Source organism: Callorhinus ursinus, unplaced genomic scaffold, assembly GCF_003265705.2.
Source record: "Callorhinus ursinus isolate GAN/ISIS: 27379988/994484 unplaced genomic scaffold, GSC_fseal_2.0 scaffold5, whole genome shotgun sequence".
In the NCBI taxonomy this organism is placed as follows: domain Eukaryota; kingdom Metazoa; phylum Chordata; class Mammalia; order Carnivora; family Otariidae; genus Callorhinus; species Callorhinus ursinus.
This window is the reverse complement of record NW_027397067.1, coordinates 54348656-54373232: the sequence shown is the minus strand read 5'-3', so window position 1 is coordinate 54373232 and position 24577 is coordinate 54348656. Positions and strand designations below refer to the sequence as shown.

At 36.6% G+C, this 24577-nt stretch overlaps 1 protein-coding gene across 1 annotated transcript; it reads right to left on the bottom strand.

Annotated features, from left to right (window-relative positions):
- Nucleotides 1-3857: 3857 nt before the first annotated feature.
- Nucleotides 3858-24422, bottom strand: EBAG9 (estrogen receptor binding site associated antigen 9). The gene is given in 8 exon segments (XM_025871011.2): nucleotides 3858-5460; nucleotides 8425-8516; nucleotides 12640-12747; nucleotides 14635-14793; nucleotides 15553-15631; nucleotides 18960-19057; nucleotides 24097-24117; nucleotides 24120-24422. Coding segments are annotated over 8 exon segments (894 nt in total). The 5' UTR covers nucleotides 24336-24422; the 3' UTR covers nucleotides 3858-5339.
- Nucleotides 24423-24577: the final 155 nt, after the last annotated feature.

Below are 24577 nucleotides of genomic sequence, written 5' to 3'. Positions count from 1 at the left end.
GTTCAGATGTGCTGTGAAGCTTCAAAAAGAAATAAAAAGCACCTGTATTCTTGTGTACTTTAAACTTAAATGAAGCAAGTGAAATATATCTGTAGCCTTACGTACAACTTCAGTTACCACTAAAAAAAGTCAAAAAACTTTTTAAAAATTTATTTCATAAGCCAATATATCTAATGATGACATTTTTCTCCATAAAGTAGGTAAGCACTGGTTTTATTTAGGAATAATCAACAGGTTTGGAAACTGCCTTGATGTATAAATTAAGAATTGACTATTTTAACAAATGAAACTGATTTGGGGCAGAAGTTAATATCTTATAATGGGCCAAAATTGATATAAGAGTAAGAAACCGTAATGATTTACCTTAACATACCACCAACTTGGAGTATGTCCTTTGAATTTCCTATGCCTGGAACTGATTTTTTCTGTGTCATTTATACTCCCAATCAGATCCTAAAGACACATGTTCACAAGATAACCGGACAAAGGTCAGGGACACAGGTTGTGGCAGGAGAGTCTCTGGGTGCAGCTGTGGTCTGCACATGCACAAAACCTGTGACCTTGGCCTCACTGGAACAATGATCCAATCAAGGGAGCTAATTGGCCTATTTTTGCAACTGTGTGAATATAAACCACATTTCATTTCGCCTTGATTATAATATCTGACCCAAGTAAACTGGGAATACAGTCATAATGGCATTGACATTCAACTATGGTTGTTATTTATATAATAAAAAAGCAAACTAATTTCCTTATTTATTAAATAAGTTCTTAGAAAACACAAATAGGTGTTACCTACTATAATTTGTAACATTTTCACTGAGCTAAGAACTAGATAGGAAATTCTAATGGTGAACTTTTGGCAGGGGGCAGTTTCTAGTGAAGAGGCCTTTGAAATCATAGTCCACATTGGATGCTGATTAACCACTAAGGTAACCTGCCCTCAAATCTTGTTTTCCTGTTAAGCACGCAACTGCCTTTCTAAGCCTTGGTTTCTTCATATGTGCAATGGGGTAATGTCTATGTCACTGGATTGGGAAGAGTCATTGATACAGACTCTCAGATACTGCTGAACACATAATGCTTTCCCTCTCTTAATTAAACTTGCAGTTCACCATAAAGGTGTGTAAAGATTAATACGGCAAGATCAGCCAGCGTCTCCCATTGTCCACAGGGAGGGGGCTGCCAAGAGTGCACAGCAAAATGTGGAATCATAACAACTACCATGTGCTGTTTATGTGCCACAGGCACTATGATGAACACTTGAGTCTCAGTCAATCCTTAAAACCATCATCTTCAGGGGCGCCTGGGTGGCTCAGTTGGTTAAGCGACTGCCTTCGGCTCAGGTCATAATCCTGGAGTTCCGGGATCCAGTCCCGCCTCAGGCTCCCTACTTGGCGGGGAGTCTGCTTCTCCCTCTGACCCTCCCCCGTCTCATGCTCTCTCTATCTCATTCTCTCTCTCAAATAAATAAATAAAATCTTTAAAAAAAAATAAAAAAATAAAACCATCATCTTCATTAAAAGATTTGCAAACTCAGGCAATTTAATACTGCATCATTTCTACAGCTCTGAGAACTCTGAGCTCTCAGAATTGATGCAATCAGATCAATATATAGGCAAAGCACCTGTATTAATATCCGTGGAAGTTCCTAGAAGGGAAGGCTGCAATTACCCTGGCTGGCCACACACTTCTAGCCTAAGTTTCTACGCAAGAGATCCCGCTTGGTGAATTAGCGGGTGTCAGTAGCAGGTATTCAGGGTAGAAATCCGGGGGGGGGGGGGATGGGGTGGAGGGGGCGCTAGGTATGTGCGCAAGAGGGTGTTCCTAGAATAGTGCCTGTTTCCAGCTCTGGAAGATCAAGGCTTTTGGTAAAAAGAAGCTATGACTCTCAAAACTTACCCTGGTTCCTTAATGAGCATGCCCAATGGCCACGACTAAGGGGCATGGAAAACAAAGTTGGGAAGCAAAGTAAAAAAACAGTTAAATACAAAAGGAGCCACAACCTAATCCTATTAACCTTGGAACCCCATTGGTTATACTAAAGTAGAGTAAATTATATTAAGATAAAAAGAGCTCCCTTTTGATATCAGGAGACAGTACCTCAAATTTTAAAAAACTATTTAAACAGTAAACACAAGTTCATTAAGTTATTCACTAATGAAATAAGCTCTTCATGAACCCACCATCTTCCTCATCCCTCCAATTCATCTGAGGAGAAACTTCTTCCCATAAACAATCTGTAAGCCCTAGTGTACCCCTACTCCCCAAAGTGGCTTCAGCCAAAACTACTCACCACAGTACTGTTGTTTGCTTACACACCTTATGAAGATTTCTTTTGAACAAGGGGCTAAAGGCTGTGAAAATTGTTGCAGTAGGTTAGTTTAAAGCTGAACTACATAGGATTAAATAAGACGTGTGTTCGCTATATCTGGCCCAGACCATCCCTTTAGTAATTACATCATTAGTGACAAAACAGGCTTTTTGGAACACTGGCCATGGTTAGGTTTGCACTACACCGGCAGAGTATAGAGTGCTGTTGGAAGCTCCATCCAGATGCCGGTTTCTACAGCTATCACCATCTTCCCAACCACCAATCTTCATCTAAAAGAACAGTTGCCATCCTGGCCGGAGGCGAGTATATTTCAAAACAGGAATTTAGATGCTGAATTTTAAATTCTAATTTCTAAAATGTTGACTCAATTAAATATGCTACTAAAAAGGAGCCAAAGTTGGGGTGCCTGGATGGCTCAGTCATTAAGCGTCTGCCTTCGGCTCAGGTCATGGTCCCAGGGTCCTGGGATGGAGCCCCACATAGGGCTCCCTGCTCGGCGGGAAGCCTGCTTCTCCCTCGCCCACTCCCCCTGCTTGTGTTCCCTCTCTCGCTGTGTCTCTCTCTGTCAAATAAATAAAATCTTTAAAAATAAATAAATAAATAAAAAGGTGCCAAAGTCAACTAGAAGATATCCTCAGCTACAGCTTAATAAGAGTGGAAACCATACATATATAGAAATACACAAAATACAAAGTTTCACATTCTGTACATCACTTGGTATCTTAATACACGAAATGCACAATTCAGATAATGGGTAGCATTTCACTAATTCTATCTATGCCTACCCATATTTCTTCTTTACTTTTACTAATCGGCTTCTAAGACTGGTAATTCTTAATTAAAACAAAAACAAACTATAAATTTCAAAGCTAAAAGTCAAGTTTGTTACCATGAAGTGTTTATCATATGTATTTAACTCACTTCACAACTTCTTTTGGGACCATATTACACCCAACTTAACACAGGAATTCAGTTTATATACCAAGAGAGGTTAAAAAAAAATCCCAAAATTACTATTTATTCTTTTCATTTAAAAAAATCTTTCTTTCTAATTAATCATACAATTTCTAACCAGTCTTTACTTTTTTTTAAAATTTTTTAAGGGTTTTTTTTGTTTGTTTTTTAATTTGAGAGAGAGAGAGACAGCGAGAAAGGGAACACAAGCAGGGGGAGTGGGAGAGGGAGAAGCAGGCTTCCCGCTGAGCAGGGAGCCCCATGCGGGGCTCGATCCCAGGACCCCGGGACCACGACCCGAGCCGAAGGCAGACGCCTAACAACTGAGCCACCCAGGGGCCCTTAATCAAACAAAAATAAAAAAGCCAACAAAAAAAACCAAAATGCCACATCATGAAAGTCATGACCAAAGTAGACTTCAATACCTGTCAACTACTGGGGAAAAGCAGTAAAATTTATTGTACTAAAGGAGAGGTTATCCTTTATGAACCCCAAATTTAGAGAAATCATGTAGCATTCCCATAACTAAAAATAAATACAAATAAGAGAATACATTTATTACTAAAAATTTGAATCTAATTCTATTTAATTGGAAGTTTATTGGCAGAAGTTCTAATAAAATGATAACTGAAAATGTGGCTTGGGATTATAAAAAGCAGATTTTTACCAAAGTTAAATTTCAACTAGATTCTACAATCACATTTAGTCTAGGAGCTTAGGCTAAGGACTTAGGGTGATCTCACTGTACAGGCTATGATTTTACTATGAAATACCATTTTAATTCAAACATATCAGCAGTAGTTAGCCTGTAGAGTATCTAGGACACTAAAAAAACCCCACAGAATGTTAATTTTGGGCAACAACTTTTATGAAAGTAAAAATCTTTAAAAATTCTAAAGCCATAGAAAATCAGTTTGAATGTATTTTAATCCTGCAGAAAAAAATTGATGGGATTTAAACTATCAAACCTATTTTTTTCCTGTGAACACAGTATGTATCTATTTCCTTGAAACTATTTTAGAGGCAGTCAACACCCCCAAATAAAAATATTATTCCTATCTCAGTTTAAAATCTAATAAATCAGTATTATCTTAGCCAACAACACAGTAAACTGCATTATGTCAGATATATAAAGTTGATACAGAAATCATCTGAAAGCTTTGAAATATTAGAACCGAAGGCTTTCTGCGTTTGTAAATTAATGGCTTTTGTGGCGGAGGGACTAAGGTACTTTGAAAACACTGTAACATCTTAAAATCTACAACAAAAGGAAAACAATTACTAATACTAGTTTTTAAAATTCACAAGTTAAAATAATGCAAAACAAATTTGTCATTTTTGCTGACTTTCAATGTTTATACATGCAGTATAAATTACAAATATATATACCATTACAACACCATCTAAAAGAAAACAATGATGTATAAAATCTTTATGATAAATAAAATTATTGCATTTAATGTCATTTTCTTGAAAACCAAAGTCATCAAATTCCTTAACGTCATATTAAACATAAACATTACCAGTTCAAACTAGAAGAAATGTATGCCAATACCAGCTTCTGACAACAAAAATAAAGAGGTTAAAAGCCCTGCAGTTTGTCTGAGTTAGGTCAGATAATCATGGAAACAAAGGAATATTTAAAATTATTTATTTTATCATTATGCACAATGAAGGAAAGCATTATAGAGAGCAGAGTTCTTTCCCACCATAAAATTATTTACACCCATTTATTTAGCTAGAAACACTAGCTAGAAGAGGTACTGGTATATTCCATTTGTAATAATTTTTTACAGCAAACAATTGTCTTACACTTGGAGCATGTTGAAAAAAAATATTGCCTCGTAGGTCTTTTTTTGTTTTTGAGTCTCAGTCACTAAGAGCTCAAGGTACTTTGAGAGAATCCTGGTCTCCTAGATGGTCTGATGAATGCATTAAAATCAAGCAATGTGTTTGTATTCTGAAAATATTCTTAAATCCATATAAATGTTGCTTGAGTCGTGGAGCTCGTCTCTCTCTTACTGGCACTATGACACGGGACGGACATCCATTATGAAAGCTTCACGCCAATTTTGTTCTGTTCCTTTTTCATTAGCCGCTGTGCCTCCTTCTCCATTTTCTTCCTTTGTTGTTCTACTGCTCTCTTTTCTCTGTCTGCTATCTTCTGCTGCCTGAAAAGGAACATATTCCTATTTTTACTTTTAGAAAATACCACAAAGGTAAAATGGCGAATAAATTCCAGAAAGAAATAGCGGTGCCTTTTTACCAACATCAAATGTAAGTTCGAAAAATCTTTCTTCTCACTGCTTTGAAAATTTCAAAGATTTTCAAAAACAGTGTTTCTTTTAATCCTCCGAACACAACTTGCAAAATAAAAGAGTGTTGTCTCTATGTTACAAATAAGTAAAATGAGGCAGAGGCTAAGTGACTTACCCAAAGTCGTAAGATTAAGTACAAGGAGAAGAACCCACAACTTCTAATCCCTCTTCTTCAAATTATTTTCGCTAAAACACTACGTCCATTGGACCACACCTTCTTTTTGATACCATTCTGAAAAGCCTGATGTTGAGGACTAAATCTCCTGTTATTGTAATAGTTAGAAACACTCTGCTGAAGGAAGTCAAGAACACAGATGTGCAGAACACAATGCACAAAGAAAACAAATGAAACACAAGCCTTCCAACTGGAAGCTAGAAATCTATTTAAGGACTAGCATTTGGCCAGCTCTACTGAGGAAGGGGCAGAATAGTGGGTACTTGCTGATTATACATTATGAGATACTTCCCTCCTCCCTGGCCCCTCCTTGACTCCACTGAGCTAGAACCACTGGCCTCTCTTTTGTTACTGATTCACTTGTGTGGAGAGTGGAAGTAGCAGGGGGGTGACGAGATAGGACAAAGAACAGAAGCTGGTCCCGGATCTAAGGTTTAAGGCACGAGAAAATAGTGAAGCACGCAAGGCTGAGGGAGGAAGCTGTAGGTCACGGTTACACATGGGATGGGCAACAGGAGGTTATAAAACAGAAGAATCCAGTGTGGATTACCTATGTTTGGGATAGCTCAAAGGGGACTCTGGCAAGTGAAACATATATACCATTCTCAACATATTTATAAGTGGGAGTGAGCAGAGTTGTGTATGACCAAAATTCAAGAAAGTAGAGACACTTATTTTAGGCAATATTTTGACCTTCACCATCAATTAACTAAAGTTTCAGAAGAACAGTTTAACAGAAATCTACTTTTCACTAGCTCTGATCACTTCCTAGCAAAACTGATAATGTGCCCCCTAAAAAAGTCAAAATGCCCATGGCAAAAAGGGAGCTGGAAAAGAATTATAAAGAGCTGGCTAGCTTACAAACAAACAAGATCATCAAGCTTTCACCAGGTTATTAGTTAAAGCATAAACATCAACAGTTAATGTTCCTGGAAAATGAGGCAATTTAGAGATGAATGCAGACAAAATCTATTTTCCCTCTCCAGATACACACCTGGAATTACTGAAGTACCAGAATCTCCTTCCTTAACTTTACTGATTACTGTACTGGCAGTATTAAAGTGGCAATGGAAAACAGACTGAGAGGACACACAGCGTGACCACACTTCAAAACTTCGCAGTGTTCTTCCGGGGGCAGTAACAGCGCAGGAGTCGCCCAAGTGTCTTTGACTTTAATTTATGCAAATGGTAGCAGGAAGCATGCGTATTACCAACTGATAGGTTCCCTCTCCTAAGCTGTCATATAACATAAAACACTAGGTTTAGGGTTTTGTTTTTTGTTTTTGTTTTGTTTTGTTTTGTTCAGAGTGCAAGAGGGTAGCGTGGAAAAAAGGTACAGTGGGTATTAAGATACTTGTGAACTCATCAACTCTATAGTGCTGTTGTTAAGATTACTGGATTCAGAATGAACAGGCCCCTCTCCTTTATCCTGTGGCTAATGACACTGAAAAGCACTAGAACCCCTGAAAATGTTCTAAAACACTTGGACTTCTATATCTATGATGTATCCAAAAAAGAGTAAAAGAAATAGATAACTTATCTTTTTTTGATGATCCATGCAAAATAAATGTTGCCATTTACAATTTTAAAAAGTCCTTTTACAGTGAATAATAATTAAATAAAAACTAAATATTTAAAATTCTCACAACTTTACTGACTTTTAAAAAGTGATACATCCCTGTTTAAAAAAAAAGCTGAAAATAGGAAGGACCAGACCAAAGTCAGCCATAACTCAACCGCACCCTCTGCTGGCTCTTTAAGGTAACTGTAGTTAACTGACGAAGACAGGAAGGGAAAACACAAAAATGAAATCAGTTGTTTTGTTATTTATTTTCTATCCCTATTATAAAAACAATCTTTTAAGATAAAAACCTTACATCACTGTGTTTTACTATATCATCTTTAAAAATAAAAAAATAATTTAGATACATTTAAATATCTGAGCTTTTCACCAGTGATGATGGTCACAAACTTTTTTAGGGTAAATATTCTGTTTACTCTTTGACCTAATGCAGCAGTAGCAAGAATTAAGTTTATTTGCTCACAAAAACAAAGAAATAAGAATGTAACACCAAAAAACACAAACTTGAAGACCTCAGGAATAGTATTTTCTTCTCTGTAGAATGGATAGTACCTGACATAATTATTTACCTCACAGGGCATCAGTTGAGTACATCAACTGAGCTATATATACAAATGTAGAGTGCTATATAAGTTATTTCCATCCGAATGTGCAGTGCTGGGCAGTATTCTAGACCATGGGGAAACAAAAATAAAGGTATAATTTCTGACCTGGAGGAATATATAATGGTGGCTCACGTTTCAAGAGATAACTATGTTTTACAGCGAATGGAATACAAAGCAAATAGTATAATATGTTGTATATATATATAGAAGATCTAATTTGCCATTAATAACATTATTACTCTTTTGTTCCTATAATGCTTTAAATTCTAGGTTTCTGTGAGGTTTTAATCATATAAATAGTATATGCAGTCTGAAATTTAAAAATCCTATATTACCTAAGCTCAAGTGAGAAAGAATGAAGAAAAACACAACTTTTCAGCTTTCTTGACCTCAAATGCAACATGAACAAATTGAGTTCTTCTACTCAAGCTATAACGTAAGTATAACTAAAATACCTCAGAACTTCTTCTGCTTGCCAGGCCGCATCTTCTTCTTCTTCCCACGCGTTGGTATTTTCCTGCCAGGTATCTAAGTCACCTAATTCAGGCTACAACAAAGTACAAAACAAAATTATGATAGTAAAGAGCTCCTCTTTCTCCACTTAGCAGTCAAAAAGAGTATCTTTTATAACATGACACAGACCCTGTCACTCCCCTGTGCCTTCTTCACGTCCTCTGTAAGGCCCAGGTGACCAGGCCCCTGGTCTGCCTGGAACGGAGCTGTTTCTTGTGATGCATGACTTTCAGTACTCAACGGTCCTGGGCAGGTCCAGCTTTTATGTTTTATACTGATTCTTTTTTTTTTTTTCTGCCTACTTTAAGTTGGAATGGACAAGAATAGAACATTTCTTCTTTCTGTTTCTCTCTTTTTAGTGAAAGGACAGGGTGGGGGCAAGAGAAGAGACTGACTGGGGATGGAATTAGAGATGCCTAACTACTCTGTGCTGAGATGAATCGGAGGACCCGAAGTTTCCAAATTGGCACAGCCATTTTCATTTAAGCATAAGTAATTTATAGATTTTTCAGTGGTTCTTACTAGGTGGGTCCAAGGCAAAAACAACAAATCGGGCAAAATTTGCTCTTTCCCCGAGTACTTCCCCATTGTGCTTTTGTTGCCTGTCCTACTTACCTGCTCTCAGTAGGCTGGCCTTCCACTATTTCTTCCATTACACTTTCCAATATTCCCCAGGCTGGACCTCTGAAAGTCCACTTTTTCTTCCACAAACCAATAAAAATGCTTATTCTGGAATGTTTAGTTAGGTGCGGAAGTGACTATGAGCATAAAATAACTGGCACCAATCTATGAACAGATTTACTACACTTTCTTTTGAACACTTACACTTAAAATTGAAATAAAATGTGCGGTTTTTCTCCGCCTAACCATAAACATAATACCATCCTCTGTTAAAACTTTTTAGTGTATTTCTGATTATCTGTTTAATGTAAGTCTCTAAAAGTAAAATACCTACATCAAATGAATTTTTTTTCAAGCCACTGAACCAAAATACAAATGACCCTCTTGAAAAACTATCCCAACTTACCCTACTGATAGCAACAGGTGGAAGTCTTGTTCCCCTGTACCTTTGTCAATACTGGTAATAGCCTTCTTTCATCTTTGCTAATTGGTTAAGATTTGATAATGGTGTCTTGTTATTTTACTTTCAATTTCTTTGAGAACTAATAAGATCAAACTTTTCTTCATGTTATCAGGCTATGTCTATTTCTTATTTGTAAGTGTATCCATTTTTCCACTGAGGTGTTTGACTTTCTGTATATAAAACATTTAGACATAAAAAAAGTGAACTAAAACCACAAGAAGAGAGTGATATCTGATCCTTTAGTAGAGATGGCCTTCCAAGTTAAAAGGTTTTAAAGGATAAGATGGATAGAGTTGCTACATAAAAACTAAACATAGGGCACCTGAGTGGCTCAGTTGGTGAAGTGTCCAACTCTTAATCTCAGCTCAGGTCTTGATCTCAGGGTTGTGAGTTTAAGCCCCGCACTGGGCTCCACACAGGGCATGGAGCCTACTTTAAAAAAAAAACAAAACAAAACCCTAAACATATCTGCCCATCAAAAACATCTAAACCAAATTATAAAGGCAACAACAAACCAAAAAATTGTAAGATGACAGAAAAAAGTTAATATCCCTAGTATAAAAAGCTATCACAACAATACAAATGATTAAACTCCAGAAAAAAAAAATAGAATGTGGAATTTAAAAGAAGAACCTAATTGGTAGAATGGACGGTAAGATATTTTTGGAGTGGAGAACAAAGTGCAGTAGATTTACCATTCTCTCCTAAACAATGCCCCCTTATTTCGTCTGCTGGGAGGAAAATACGTGGAAATAGCATTGGAGACATTCTCCATCTACCCTATTTACCCTTTCCAACTCTGTGAGGAGTTATATATTTACAACATCATAATGAGCTATATTAGTGTTATAAAAACTTATAATTACAAGTGGCAAACATTTGCAAATTCACTGGATAAGTCTGAACCACTTTACCAATATGGATCAAACACATGTGAATAAAGTATAAAATTTAGAAATATAAAATAAAAAATTAAACATGCTGTGCTACTTTAGAGAAATATCTATGGTGCTACTGTGCTCTCATAGCATGATGTAAATGCACAGGAGTAGGGGCACCTGGGTGGCTCAGATGGTTAAGCGTCTGCCTTTGGCTCAAGTCATCTCAGGGTCCTGGGATTGAGCCACAGAGTAGACTCCCTGCTCAGCAGGGAGTCTGCTTTTCCCTCTCTCCACTCATGCTCTTTCTGTCTCTCTCAAATAAATAAATAAAATAAAAATAAAAAAGTAAACGCATAGGAGTTATCAAAATTTGCATTATTTATGTGCAATCATTTATTTAATACTACACCTTCCCTACTAGAATGCATTCTTTTGAAGGAAGGACTCTTACTTTCCACTATAGTACTAGCACCAAGCACCCTGTCTCACATTAGTAGGAATAATTTCTGACCAATGAATTAAAAACATACATAAACATGGGTCCCCTAGAGAGACGGGGCCTCTGAAGCACCCACGCAGTTTCAACAAACAAATAAGATAGGCAGATGTGGTGGTTTAAAACTATGTCTGCAAATTCTTTGGCACTCTTCCTTCAGAGGTAGAGCTTAATTCCTCTCCCCCTGCATGTGGGCTAGATTTAGGGACTAACATCCAATGAATAAAATAATGTGGAGGTGACAGTGACTTAAGACTAAGTCATAAACAAGCATTGTGGCTTCACCTCTGCCTGCCTTCTCTTTCTCGGGGATTGCTTGTTCTGGGACTGTCAACGGTTATGCTGTATGGAAACTCAAGCAGCCCTATGGAGAGGTCCATGGCAAGGAACTGAGGTTTCACGCAACCAACCAGCATTAATTTGCCAGGCATGTAAAATGAGCCCCTTTGAAATGAATCCTCCAATTCCAGTGAAGCCTTCAGATGACTACAACCCCAACTAATGATTTGCCTGGAAACTCAGAAACCCTGAGCGAGAACCACCCAGTTGAGTCACTCCTGGATTCCCAATCCATAGACACTATATGAGATAAAGAATGTTTACTGTTTTAAGCCACTAAATGTGGGGTTGTTATATAATAATAACATAATAAATTGGTCAATAATTACTAATCAATAATTAGTCAATCAAAACATGCTTAAGCTTAGATCTGGGGAGAAGTCTGGACATTTTTTTTTTTTTAAGTTATGGAGAGTTCTTTGATGATAATGATGACTACCTAGAACGTCAGACTGAAAATTTTTTTTAAAAGATTTTATTTATTTATTTATTTATTTATTTGAGAGAGAGAGAGCACGAATAGTGGGGAGAAGCAGATTCCCCACCAAGCAGGGAGCCCAATGCGGGGCTCCATCCCAGGACCCTGAGATCATTACCTGAGCCAAAGGCAGACACTCAACCAACTGAGCCACCCACGTACCCCTGGACATTGGTGTTTTTAAGAAAATTCAAAGCTGATTCTCAGATACTTTCAAGGCTAAGAACCACAGTTATATACTTTCCTCACTACTTTTTGTCCTTCAAAGTGATGCATTTAAGTCAAACCTGCTACAAGTCAAATTATACTTTAAATGTAAGTATACTCTACTAGGGAAACAATTCATGACTCACTTAAAAATAACCCGCTTTTAAGTTTAAATTTCAGTGGTAATCTCTTTAAAGGTCACATTTTTTTAAAACTTTTTTTTAGAGAAGGAAAGTGAGAAAGCACGAATGTGTGCACACGTGTGTGAAAAGGGGAGGGGCAGAGAGAGAGAGAGGGAGAGAGAGAATCTTCAGCAGGCTCTGTGCTAGGCACAGAGCCCAAGGCAGGTCTCAATCTCACAACCCTGAGATCATGACCTGAGCCGACATCAAGAGTTGGACACTCAACCAACTGAGCCACCCAGGCGCCCCTAAAGGTCACATTTTGTAAGTACATATTGTATTTGTCTTTTATGTGTACATTGGGACACTGATCTTAGTAGCTGATGTAATTTACAATCTCATAAAAGGAAAAGACTGCAAAACTCCAGATTAACGTCTCTCATCTGCTAAGCCTGTTTTGAAGCACAGAAATACAAATATTATGTTCAATTCATTTTGATTTTTTTCAAGAAAACAAAAACCCTTGCCTATATATTATTAACATACTTACAGATTGATGAATAAAAGGCATATCCTGTGTAGCGGCTAATCTACTAGAGAAACCCGTGCTACCATCTGGGATGCCAAAATTTAATGGTTCTCTCTTCTTAATAATGATCTGAAAAATTGAAACAGAATTATGGGAATATTTTATGCATCTATAAAAACTGACAAGCTAATTAAGTGACCAAAGTATTCTGTAATTATTTCAAATATGTCCTTTCTTCTTTTAAAATTTATAATGTAAAGGTTTTTTTTTAAGTCTGTAAAGACTATCAAAATTCCTAGGCAATTGTCACACAAATCACTTACATACTAAGAAAAATTCCATTTTACTTATTCTTTTTTTTGTAAAGATTTTATTTTATTTATTTGAGAGAGAGAATGAGATAGAGAGAGCATGAGAGGGGGGAGGGTCAGAGGGAGAAGCAGACTCCCTGCTAAGCAGGGAGCCTGATGCGGGACTCGATCCCGGGACTCCAGGATCATGACCTGAGCCGAAGGCAGTCGCTTAACCAACTGAGCCACTCAGGCGCCCCCCATTTTACTTTTCCTAAAACAACAAATTTTCCTCTTCTCTCTTGAGACCCACAAAATATAAGTTGGCACTTTTAGTCACCGTATTAAATAAGAACATGTGTCACATTCTACTAAAGTATAACCATCTCTCTTCATATGGTCATCTATGAATGCATTAGCTCTTTCAAGGCAGGAGTGTTAGCTTTGTAGCTTAAAAACATTTTCAGTCTAACTAGTTTATTAAGGTACTATTGAAATATTCTAGGTTCCTCTTAAGAGCAGCAATATACTTCCAAAATATAAGGTATTCATCTACTAAGACATGCAAACTCCTTGAGTTTGAGTTCAGCACGGAGACATTTGGACAACTTAACAAAAACAAAACTGATTACAGAATGTAAATGTTATCAGCCTTGAAATTGTAAAAATAAATTTATAGCTGAAAATGGTTGGGAGGTAGAAGAGGGTGAGAAGCCCTATTAGGAAAGGGTGGAATAAATAATGTCCTCATTTTATAAAGTGTGTTTTTAAGAAATATTTTCTATGCATGCCTGAACAAGAAATGGAACTCTAAGCATGTTTTTTTGTTTTTTTTTTTTTTTTAGAAAAAAAAGCAGAGTGACTAGTGAGGTAGACTGGAATAACAGCATCATAATATTTGGAAGAGGGGGAAGAGCAGTGAGGGTAGTATGAAATAAACCCTCATCCACCATAGTATAAAGTCAATGGACAATGTCTGTGATTAGTAAATCAAGGCACAGTAACATAAGCATATTATATACAGATATGATTTGAAAAAAACAACAATAGTATAAGCCCAAACAGGGAAAGTTATCAGTGGTTGCTTCTGAGAAGTCGAACTGGCTATGGGGAATGATAAGGCAGAAGTCTGTTGCTTTTCATTATAAGCTCTTCTATATTCTTTGATTTAAATTTTTTTTTAAAAAGTACATGTACTATTTTTGATAAAAAGAAAGGAAAATATTTAGCTACTGTTCTTTTCCCAATAATTCCCTCCACCTTTAAGTGATCTTCCATATCCAATTCAAAAGGGATTAAGCAAAGTGTGGACGACTAACATAAGCCCACAACAATTATTCTGAGAGTCCTACATCAGTTTTATTAATGGTTACAAACAATGGAAACTACACCTATCAGTCTGTAGTCATCACTAAACTGTGAACTCTTTTAAGGTCAGAACTTCATCTTAATCAGCTTAGTCTCTATAGCAGAGACTGCAGTCTAGAATCTGGTCTACTGCTGGATTTCAGCAAATGCAAATATAACTTTAAAAGACTTGGGGGTGCAACTTACTAGATCTATGTCTAGGTCACTTGAATATATAAGCTTGTTTAATATGTTAGAAAACACACCAAATTGATCATTAGAAATAGGCTGACAAATATTAATTATACTGTCTGATTTAAATATAGGAATCTGAAAAACAGTTTAATTATTTAACCTCCCAAACCAATCTTTTACATACTTTCTGAGTTTTCCTTATAGTTGGTGTCATGTCCTTAAAATAGTCAGGTTCCAGTTGTTCCAAAGCATTTTGTTGTGTTGCTACATTCCCACTGCCTCCTTCAATCTTTACACTTGTGGGGGCGTCTTCGTCCCAGGAAGTCCACTCTTCAACATCGGTCTTCATTGAATCCATCAACAGTGTCAGCCACAAAGGGGTAATTTAACATCTCATTCATCATTTATTAGAAAAACGGGCTTTCTAAAACATTGGTTTTCAAACTTTTTGACCAACAGGAAAATAAAAATTTTATAAAACATACCAAAACTAGATCAAAAGTTTAAAAAAACACTTACTTTTACTATTAGTTAGACAATTGGTTCTATCCATTAAAAAACAAAAAACAAAACAAAAGCAAGAGCTTTAAAACATGAACTGACATTTAGAACTACAGTCCACAGAAAGAATATTGAAACTTGCATCCTAAGCCTAACCAGGGCTGATTGCCTGATTGAAAAAAACAAAAAAAACAAAAAACATTCTTGATAGGATTTATATAAGACAGAGTCTCAAATATAATATTCAAAATGTCCATGAAACAACCCAAAATTATTCAGTAAACAATCAGTAAATTTCAACTTGCATGGAATGATAACACAAATGTTATAATTATCTAAGACTTAAAATGGTTATAAAAATACTTTAACAAGCAAAAGCAAACACTCTTGAAATCTATGGAAAAATAAAATAGAAAATTTCAGCAAAGTAACAGAAAATACTGTTAAGAACCAAATAAAAATTTTAGAATTAAAAAATATAACAACAACAAAAGCCTGACCTGACTACCAAATTAACTTCCTGACATACTAATTAATGGTCTGTAGTCCAGTTTGAAAACCATGGTTCTGGAGCACTTATTCAAACTTAAACAAAAATTACCTGTTTAGGAACTGATGAATAATCAACTGTAGTTGGCAAAGTTATCTGGTCTCCACTTAATTTCCGTCCTCTGCCAGATCTAAAATAAAAATGAAATAGCTTATTTCAATAATTACCAAAACAAGCCTGGGTAAAAGCACTATGGACAGTAACTGGAAGCTTATAAAAAAGGTCTTTTATGGGGCGCTGGGGCAGCTCAGTCATTAAACGTCTGCCTTCGGCTCAGGTCAAGATCCCAGGGTCCTGGGATCGAGCCCCACATCAGGCTCCCTGCTCAGTGGGAAGCCTGCTTCTCCCTTTCCCACTCGCCCTGCTTGTGTTCCTTCTCTCGCTGTCAAATAAATGAAATCTTTAAAAAAAAAAAGGTATAATTTTACAATTATTTATTTTTAATAATTAAGAGTTGCTCATCAAAATATGAAAAGAAAAGGCATGCATCAAGTATCTTTTAAATGTGTTTAAAATCTTGGACAGGACAACAAAACTGCTTTTGGCTTAGGACTCACAATTATAGATAAACTCAGGAGGCATATAAAGACAAAAACAAAAACAAAAATGCAAAGTAATTTCAAACCATATTCCTTCAAACGCTCTGTTGGTGAAGATCTGGGACACCTATCCCTTTTTGTGTGTGTGTGTGGTTTTTTTTGTTTGTTTTTTGGGTTTTTTTTTAAGATTATTTGAGAGAGAGAGAGACAGAACACACCCATGCACAACAGCAGGGGGAGGAGTAGAGGGGGAGAATCTTCAAGCAGACTCCCCATGGAGCTTGGTCCCATGACCCATGAGGTCATGACCTGAGACAAACCAAGAGTTGGATGCTCAGCCAACTGAGCCACCCAGGCGCCCCCACCTATGCCGTTTTAACCAGGATGGCTTGGCTTTTGTTTGTTTTACTGATTTGGTTTTTTGGTAAGATTACCTATCAAACTATTAAAAGTCTGAAAATCACTGGGTTGAACTAAACTGTAATTGATAAGGATTAGTAGGAGAAGCACTATATTAAACAAAATAGGTATCATAACTCAATTGCTAAAAGCATGGGCTATGGAAACTATGTAAACCATAGTTTTAAATGTTACTTCTATTAATTATGAGTCTAGTTAGAATCAACAGGCCTCTCAGCTTCAATATCCTCATTTGCAAAATGTAGGTATTCAAACCTACTTTTGTAGGTTTGTTATAAAGATTTAACTAAATAACATATTTAAAGCAGCTAGACACTAAGTGCCCAGTATATACTAAAAAAAAAAAAAGGGTAGCTATTATAAATATTAATCACTTACTTCATTTCAAATAATCTATACAACATCTACTTAGAGCAAACTGGTAAAGTTAGTATTTTTACAAGATTAGAAATCATATTTTGTTTAAAGGATAAATAGAAAACACAGTCTACTACAAAATTTATGATGTGGACCTGCTACTTTTAGAACACAGGATCTAGGTTCCTTCTGACACGTAAGAAAAGCTTATTCTAACAAGTCAGTTTTCTTTAAAAGTGAACATACAATCAATCCTAAATAAATTATTGTGAAATTTATAGTGGCAACAACTGTCCTTAATATTTTTTAAATCAAATGCATTCTTTTACTAAAAGTATTTTAGTTTTAGAAAATACATATGTAAAGAGAAAAACACCCATAATTTATCTGCTGTTAACCTTCTGGGAATTAATACCTAGTCTTACCCTACTTTACTTGGTGAATTTCTGGCCATTCCTCCTCACGCTCTGATGATCTGAGCACTTAGTTCACTATTTTCCCTACTTCCCAAACCCGGTCTTCTTCCTGGGTAAGTTCTATAGTCACCAAAATTTTCCATTTCTTTCTTGACCTTTCTTCCTCCAGTGATCATCTGCACTCTATTTCATCCACTCATTTCCTTTGCCATACTATGGACCTATTTTTTAAAAAATCCCAAATCACTCTACTTCTAACAATAAATGTCCTTAATCCTCAGAGGGTTTTTTTTTTAAGATTTTATTTATTTAAGAGAGAGAGAATGAGAGATAGAGTTTTAATAGTTATAAATGGCCACTTAGCCAGAGAATATATTTCCTGGCCTCCTTTGAAGCTAGGTGGTCATATGATCCTTAGCATATGTTTAAGCTCTAGACAGTAAGCTTGAGAATAGAAGTGTTGTGTGCAACTTCTAAATCAAGTCCGCTAAAAAAAAGAGCTGACAGCCTTCTACTTCCTCTTTTATTATACCCTCCTCTGTGTGTCAGTACTTTTTTTTTTTCACAGTACTCCTGGCCAAAACAAATACCTAACAGTTCCATTGATTACGTTGTTAGACCCAAACAATTTAATACTTATTTATGTCCTAACTACACAGCAGCCATTTGCAAAAATACTACATATAAAGAAAAATTGTATTTTGATTTCATTCTTAAAGAACCACAATCACTAATGGAACATATGTGTGGGGCTACTGGATACTGCACAGCTTCTCAAAACTCGAAATCAGATTGGATACTACCGTCCTCATTTTCTGTTCCATATTAATTTTAGGTTCAGTACTTGCTTTAGTTACAACCTAAATCTTAACTTTGCAAAGACAGGTCACTAAAAATACAAGTAAACAAAAACTTATCTCAAACATTCGAGAATATCTGCAAAAGTAATGCTGCACTATCTAATGTTACAAATGTGAACTACCTTGAGCTAGTAGTTTGTCCAGCGTTTAACAGATATTGACTATCCCATTCACTGTGTTTTGCTAGAAATTAAAAAAAATCCTGATGATACCCCTGTGAGTTTAATGTGAAGCCCTGAAGTGCCTCTGCACATAGTTCTAGGGTACAGTATAGAACTACAGAACTATAGCTCTACGGTATATCTGTGTGACAAAATAGAAGGAATTCCAATCTTTGGATGACTTACTGAAGTAGAATGACTTATCTGACTAGGACTAAACAGTCCACATTCCACATTCTGGAATATTATTTAAGAGACCAAAAACAAAAATCTATTTTGTGTGGGGTTTTTCCGTTTAAGTTTTTTTTTAAATACAAAAACAACATTCATATTATAGTATATAAAGAAATACTTATTCCTAATTCCACCTAACCATCTTAAAACATTCTGTTAATGAAATAATTATGTACATAAAAACTGTCTTATTACAATGAAAATTGGTCTGCTTTTTTCTGAAATTCTATAGGAATAAGAATATGATTTTAATTAAAGATGTAAGAATTTGAAAGAATGAAAAGAAGTAAAACTTACTTTCTAGATCTGAAGTACAGAAAATAATAAAAAAAATACCAGACAGTAACGAATGAATACTATAATCAAGTTATTTAGCTTAAGTATAGTCTGCCCTGCCTTTTTGTAATTATGAAGGCATCCAAAACCAGCAAGAAGAATGAACAAGTCAATTTGAACATAAAATTTGTTTACCTGCATATTAATCTCTTTAGAAATGAGAATACTGTAGCGAGGCAAGTGCAAACTTTAAATAACCGAAACTGTGTGATAGCCATGGTCGAAATCAAAACCTGTGGAAAAAGCATAAAAATAAATGCACTTAGCTGATTTCATAAGCTATATTCCCATTCTCAAGTCAAGCTGAAAGGTCCTATTATGAGCTCTGAAAATCAGACATTTTTTACTTTTCTTCAGAAACCACAAATATAACACAGTAAATTTTATTTTATTTTATTTTAAGGCTTTTGTTTATTTGAGAGAGCGAGAGCACATGCGACAAGGGGGCAGGGAGAGGCAGAGGGAGAGAAAGAATCTCAAGCAGACTCTGTGCTATGCATGGAGCCCAATGCAAGGCTTGATCTCACAACCCTGACATCACTACCTGAGCCAAAATCAAGAGTCAGGCACTCAACCAACTGAGTCACCCAGGCGCCCCATACACAGTAAATTTTAAAATTAAAATGTAAATTATACCGACAATTCAAGAAACAAGATTTTTTTTTAAGATTTTATTTATTTATTTGACAGAGAGAGACACAGAGAGAGAGGGAACACAAGCAGGGGGAGTGGGAGAGGGAGAAGCAGGCTTCCCATGGAGCAGGGAGCCCAATGCAGTGCTCGATCCCAGGACCCTGGGACCATGACCTGAGCCGAAGGCAGATGCTTAATGACTAAGCCACCCAGGTGCCCCCAAGAAACAAGATTTTTAAGTTTTCAATAGATGAGAGGAAAAAAGCCTTTTTGAAATATTCTCAGAATATTTTTTAACTGAATTTCAATTACCTATTTATGGATTATTTTCTACTAAAAAATCAAAAAAGCATAAAATAGTATATATTGAATCTTTTGTACCTTTTGAAGTTTGAACCACATGAACATAATAGTACAATTCAAAATATTTTTAAACATCTTTAACTTTTAGATAGATACATTTTATTATGCTCATTTTAGAGATGAGGAAATTAAATTAAGAGAGGTCAAATAACTTGCCCAAAGTCACATAGCTACTAACTTGAAAGTAACAATAGAGATCATCTAGTCCAGTGGTTCACATATCTGGGGATCCTTTAAAGAAATGATACCTGGGTCTAACCCCAGTAAATCAATTAAATCATATTCTCTAAGGAGCAAGTTCCAGTTAAACTAATAAGACTACAAAGGAGACAAAATATAGTCAACAGAAAAGGGAGCCAAAAAAAAAAAAAAAAACAGAAAAAAACAGGGGAGAACAGAAAAAAAGGTAAAAAAAAAAAAAAAAAAAAACAGAAAAAAGCAGGGGAGAACAGAAAACAAGGTAAAGGGGAACAAAAAACAGATGGGACAAGAATAGGGAAAATACACCATGCTAACACTAATCAAAAAGAAGTTGAAGTGACTATTTCAATGTCAAAGAATAGATTTCAGAGAAAATATTATTAGCAGGCATAAAAATGGTCCTTTCATAATGATAAAAGGGTCAGTAAATCAAAAGCACATAATAATCCAAAATATGTAAGTCCCTAATAACAGAATTATGCCAATATCATAAATAAGAGGTGACATTACCAGAGTCTGCAGATATTAAAAGGGTATTGAGAAAGTATTACAAACAACTTTATGCCTATATCTATAGGCATATAGTTCTATGCTTCAGTCTGAGTAATAGCAACACCAGTATACTACATATACTATTTGTAGGTTATGCCTTATATAAAAGTTCAAAACAAAAATATAAAAACAAAACAAAAACAGAAAGCAAGGAAACACAGTTAACTCTTGTGATACCTGATCCTAATTATTCTGTAGAGCCACTACTGCCATTCCCTTCAAAGAAGGGCAAAACACACAGCTAGCTCTTTTTATTTCTAGAATTACAAATGTAGAAAGGCCAAGCAGACTCTTCACAGTAACAAAAGTTCCAAAAGGCTCCCTTAGCAATGCCCATACATTGAGGTTGTATCTCCACATGAGCTCAATGATTTACTGAATGCCTATATTTGGAGTTGACATACTAATTGCAAGGATGGAAAGAACAGTGACTCTAAGAGTATGAACCAAAAAAATTTTAAGAATTTCACTATTCAAGTAACTTAAATACTTCTGACAAAAAAAAAAGAAACCAATTAGTGGTTTACTAGGTTTAAAAAAATGCAACAATTTTGACTTCTCCTTTCTCTTAGCCCTGTATGTCCAAACTGCCCAAAGGCCTTACTCCATTTCCTAATACTGCCTATAGTCTTCCCTATTTCCACTGCAATCTTCCTAGCATAAGCCTTTATTACTTCTTGCTGGGGTATTATAAAACCTTTTTTTTTAAGATTGATTTATTTGAGAAAGAGAGAGAGAATGAGTGTGGGGAGGGGCAGAGGGAGAGAATCTTCAAGCAGAGCCCCCACTGACCACAGAGCCCTGTGCAGGGCTTGATCCTAGAACCCATGCATGAGATCTTGACCTGAGCCGAAACTAAGAGTCAGACGCTTAATCGACTAAGTCACCCAGGTGCCTGTGCCCCTATTATAAAGTCTTCTTAATTCCAGTATTTTTCTCTTACCACACTTACATTCTCTACTTCGTACTATAGTTATTTCTATATACCTTATCTGCCCCGTACAATCCTTCCCCAGAGGATCTTGTTTATCTCGTACCTCCAGTTACCCGTTGCAAAGTAACACCTGAAAGGTTTAACTACTTCATTATGACTAGAACGACCTGACAGTTAAGATGATGAATAAAAGTTCCATTTTAAAGCTGATTTGTCAAGAATAAAACTCTTAACCAAAAGAAGGCAAACTTCCCTATATGAAAATTCAGGCTAAATTTTTATAAAAATTATAAACAAAATAAGATAGCTAGAAAAGAGATTGTATGGAATGTGGCACTTGGGGGGAAAGGGGACAGAACTGAGGAAATAATCAGTAAGTTTTGAAGGGAGAAGACATTTAATATTTAAGGACTGGGGAGAGGAGTGGGTCTCAGGATACATACATGAATGCAGAGTTGAAAATAAATTTCATATAGAGCCTTGGTAACCACTGTCACCACCTTGCCAAAAATATTATTGTATGTCATTGTTCAGTATTTGTCAACTTGAATGACTTCAATGGTAACCGGAAACAAAATTTAAAATTTTGTCCAACAGAAAAACAGAAAACGGGACTATTATTGACAAGAGAATAGAATTCTCTTCGTAGCAATTAAGAATATCCTCATTCTTCAGAAAATCTGCTTTTGTAATTATCAAAAGGATCTAATATTCGTTGACCAACTCCTATATGCTAAGCATGATCTAAAAATTATGTCTCTTAACCCATAAAACCATCTTATGACATAGATACTACTGCTCTCATTTCATAGAACTGAAGCACAGAGAGTAAGCACACGTTTCCATGCTCCTACAACCAATGACTCAGATTTAAACCTAGGTCTATTTAATTCAAAAGCCAAGAACATCTCACTAACAATAAACATTCTTACCAATTCAGTGATGATATTATAATTTCCAGACTAAATTTTCCAGCCGGTTGCAATGAAATGGGGAAAATGCAATCAAGTTAACTATCAGAACTTTTTATTTTATCAATTACATTGATTTGCAGGCTGGAATATTCTTTAGGAGCCACAGTTACTTAATGTTCCAATTCAATTCAACAAACATATATTTAGCACCTACTATCTAACAGATGCTACCCTGGGTAATGGGAAAAACTACTAACCCAATACAGAGAAACCCAGTGTTTGTTGCTCAGTTGTCACAGGCTAGTGACAATGCAAAGGACTGAGGAGACAGGGCCCCAATCAGTCTTGCTCAGTTTGGTATTTCTAGGTCTTAGCCAATGCCAAGCACACAGCAGGTACTCAACTATTTGTTGAAGGGAAATTAATGTTCCTTGAGCACTCAGTATGTTCAAAACATAGTTCTAGACAATGTATCTTCTATCATATCACTGGAATCCTCTAAGGACAAAGGAGGTAAATTCCACTATACCCATTTAACACATGTGGCTGACAGGCTCCAGAGGATTTACTCACCCACGATTTAAAAAGACTGACCCCAAAGCCTAGGCTCTCCTCACACCATATCCCGTTTGATAAACCTTTTAATTTTATACTCATTGCCTCATTTTTTTTTTTAAGATTTTATTTATTTATTTGACAGAGAGACACAGCGAGAGAAGGAACACATGCAGGAGGAGTGGGAGAGGGAGAAGCAGGCTTCGCGCCCAGCAGGGAATCCGATGCGGGGCTGGATCCCGGGATCATGACTGGAGCTGAAGGCAGACGCTTAACAACTGAGCCACCCAAGCGCCCCCTCAGTTTGATTTTTGAAATGCTCTCTAGGTAGCCAATTTAAGTGGGCATCTTAGGCTACTTTGCACTTTGGTTACTTAAAAATACTTTCTAAAACTGAGAATTGCTAATATAACCTAATTTTCAAATTAAAATTTCCTTTAAAATTAGGTGGAAAATACAAAAACTTGAGATACAGCAGGAAAAGGATCAGAATTATGAAGCAACCTATTCTCAAGGCTTTTGGAGAAATGACCTCTCTAGGAAATCAACAGGAATGAGAACTCAGCTAGGTCAAGTGAGGAAGATTCACCTACAATTTTAAAATACACTGCGTTAGAAGCTGCAAGATTAAGTATATCTTTCTTTCTTGAAATTCCCCGTAAACTGCGGGCGAGACCCTTTCAGTAGTCACTGTATCACAATTTGTTAAACAAGCCACGCCAAAATCTTTTAGTACACACTAGAGTAAGTCAGTCTTCAATTGCTGTAATTCTAAAAATATGTCTGAAATTTTTCAGTACCAAAATTTTAAAAACCATGTGACTTAGTACAATACAGAACAGCCTCAAATTGTTTGTAACTCTCAAGCTGATTAAGGACTATCGCAAGTCTCCAAAAATAAAATTTACCTGAACTCACTTATGTGAAAAACCAAGGAGAAAGGGAACTAAATGTACAATGTGGGAGCGGGTTGTAAAGTGGACTGCACCATCTCTGGCCACTCAAAGTCAGGCCCTCAAATATGTGACACCAACTCTTACGAGGGCAGAGTTAAGGTCTCCTGAATGACTCAAAAGGCAAGAGTTCCATAACTAAAATGCTTTAACTTCTGATTACCCACCTGAAATTGGATGATGAAAAAAAAATCATACCCACTGTACAGATGAGAAAAAAAGACAAGAGCATTTTCAGGTTGCACAATCCGACGCCATGCACTCGGCGCTCTGTGAAACGCTCTAAACCGCTGGAGGTGGGTGCAGGGTAGGTTGGGATTTGGATTTTGGAAAAATCTGGGAAGCAACAAGGCCTGTAGAGGGGGGGGGCAGGAAGGACGAGCAAATTTCCCTGCTGGAGGCCCATTCCGGGACTGGATGGTTCCTGCGCCCGCGTCCCGCAGGCGTGTCTCCCACGCGTGAGCGCGGCATGGTGAGGGCTGCGCGCTCGGGGCCCGCTCCCAGTCGCAGTTCCTTCACCCCAGAGGTCACTCCGACCCGGAAACAGTACCCCAGAGTGGCAGGCGGCCGTGGAAGGGAGAAACCCGGTGGAGAGACGAAAAGGTGGGAGGGCGGGAAGTGCGAGGCGAAGAGGAGGGCTAACCAGGC